This window comes from Anneissia japonica, unplaced genomic scaffold (assembly GCF_011630105.1).
Source record: "Anneissia japonica isolate Jap-2015-1 unplaced genomic scaffold, ASM1163010v1 scaffold6788_len1366326_cov149, whole genome shotgun sequence".
NCBI classification, from domain to species: Eukaryota; Metazoa; Echinodermata; class Crinoidea; order Comatulida; family Comatulidae; genus Anneissia; species Anneissia japonica.
In genome coordinates, this window is record NW_022692324.1 from 419908 (window position 1) to 420601 (window position 694).

Consider the following 694-nt stretch of genomic DNA (forward strand, 5'->3'; position numbering starts at 1 on the left):
ACGGCGTCCGCGCTTATACACATCTTCTTACCTCGTCGATGTGGAAGTCGAGTAGATCCTTCATAATAATATGGAGCGCTATCTTGAATGGAGGAAGTACTACATTTTCAATAAAGATTTTGCCGACGCCTGCGATCGTGACGAAAACGTTGGAACAGACCGGTCATACGACGATACATGGAAATGCAGGACAAGTTCGACTTGCTCTGCTCCAGGTTTGCGTGCGAAGCTCGCAGGCGACTCGACGAACCGTGCGAGAACGTGCTCGACCTCATCCGCGACAGGATCGTGGTCGAAGAAAACGGCAACGGCGAACTTCTTCTCCTCCCGGATCCAAGATCGGGGGACGGCTCCGCCGACGTGGAGGAGATTTCCGTTCCGGTGGATATTATAAAAAGACTCAGGCACTCGTGGATCTTGTACAATATAGATTTTATAGTCGAGTACAACATACTTGCAAACGAAAACACGAGGAAGATATCGGATTTTGTACGCAGACATGACTTCGTACGAGGAGGCACCCGATGACGAGCGAATCGTCACCAGATTCACTTACGCGAGCGGCATCAAGGAAGCCATCGCCAAATATTACAACGGTGACCGTTTCGCCTCGTTTGGACTGGTCATGGGCGACGGGCGGCTTCCCAGTCCGTTTCAACTGGCGCGGGAGTACGCAATGTGCAGACCGCCATCT

General features: G+C 51.7%; 1 protein-coding gene across 1 annotated transcript in view; it reads left to right on the forward strand.

The window, feature by feature from the left end:
• Positions 1-499: 499 nt before the first annotated feature.
• The window catches only part of LOC117100240, a 1244-nt gene continuing 1049 nt past the window's right edge, over positions 500-694 (forward strand). Inside the window, exon 1 of the mRNA XM_033239840.1 lies at positions 500-678. Coding sequence (XP_033095731.1) covers positions 500-678 — 179 coding nt within the window. The remainder of the gene's footprint in view (positions 679-694) is intronic.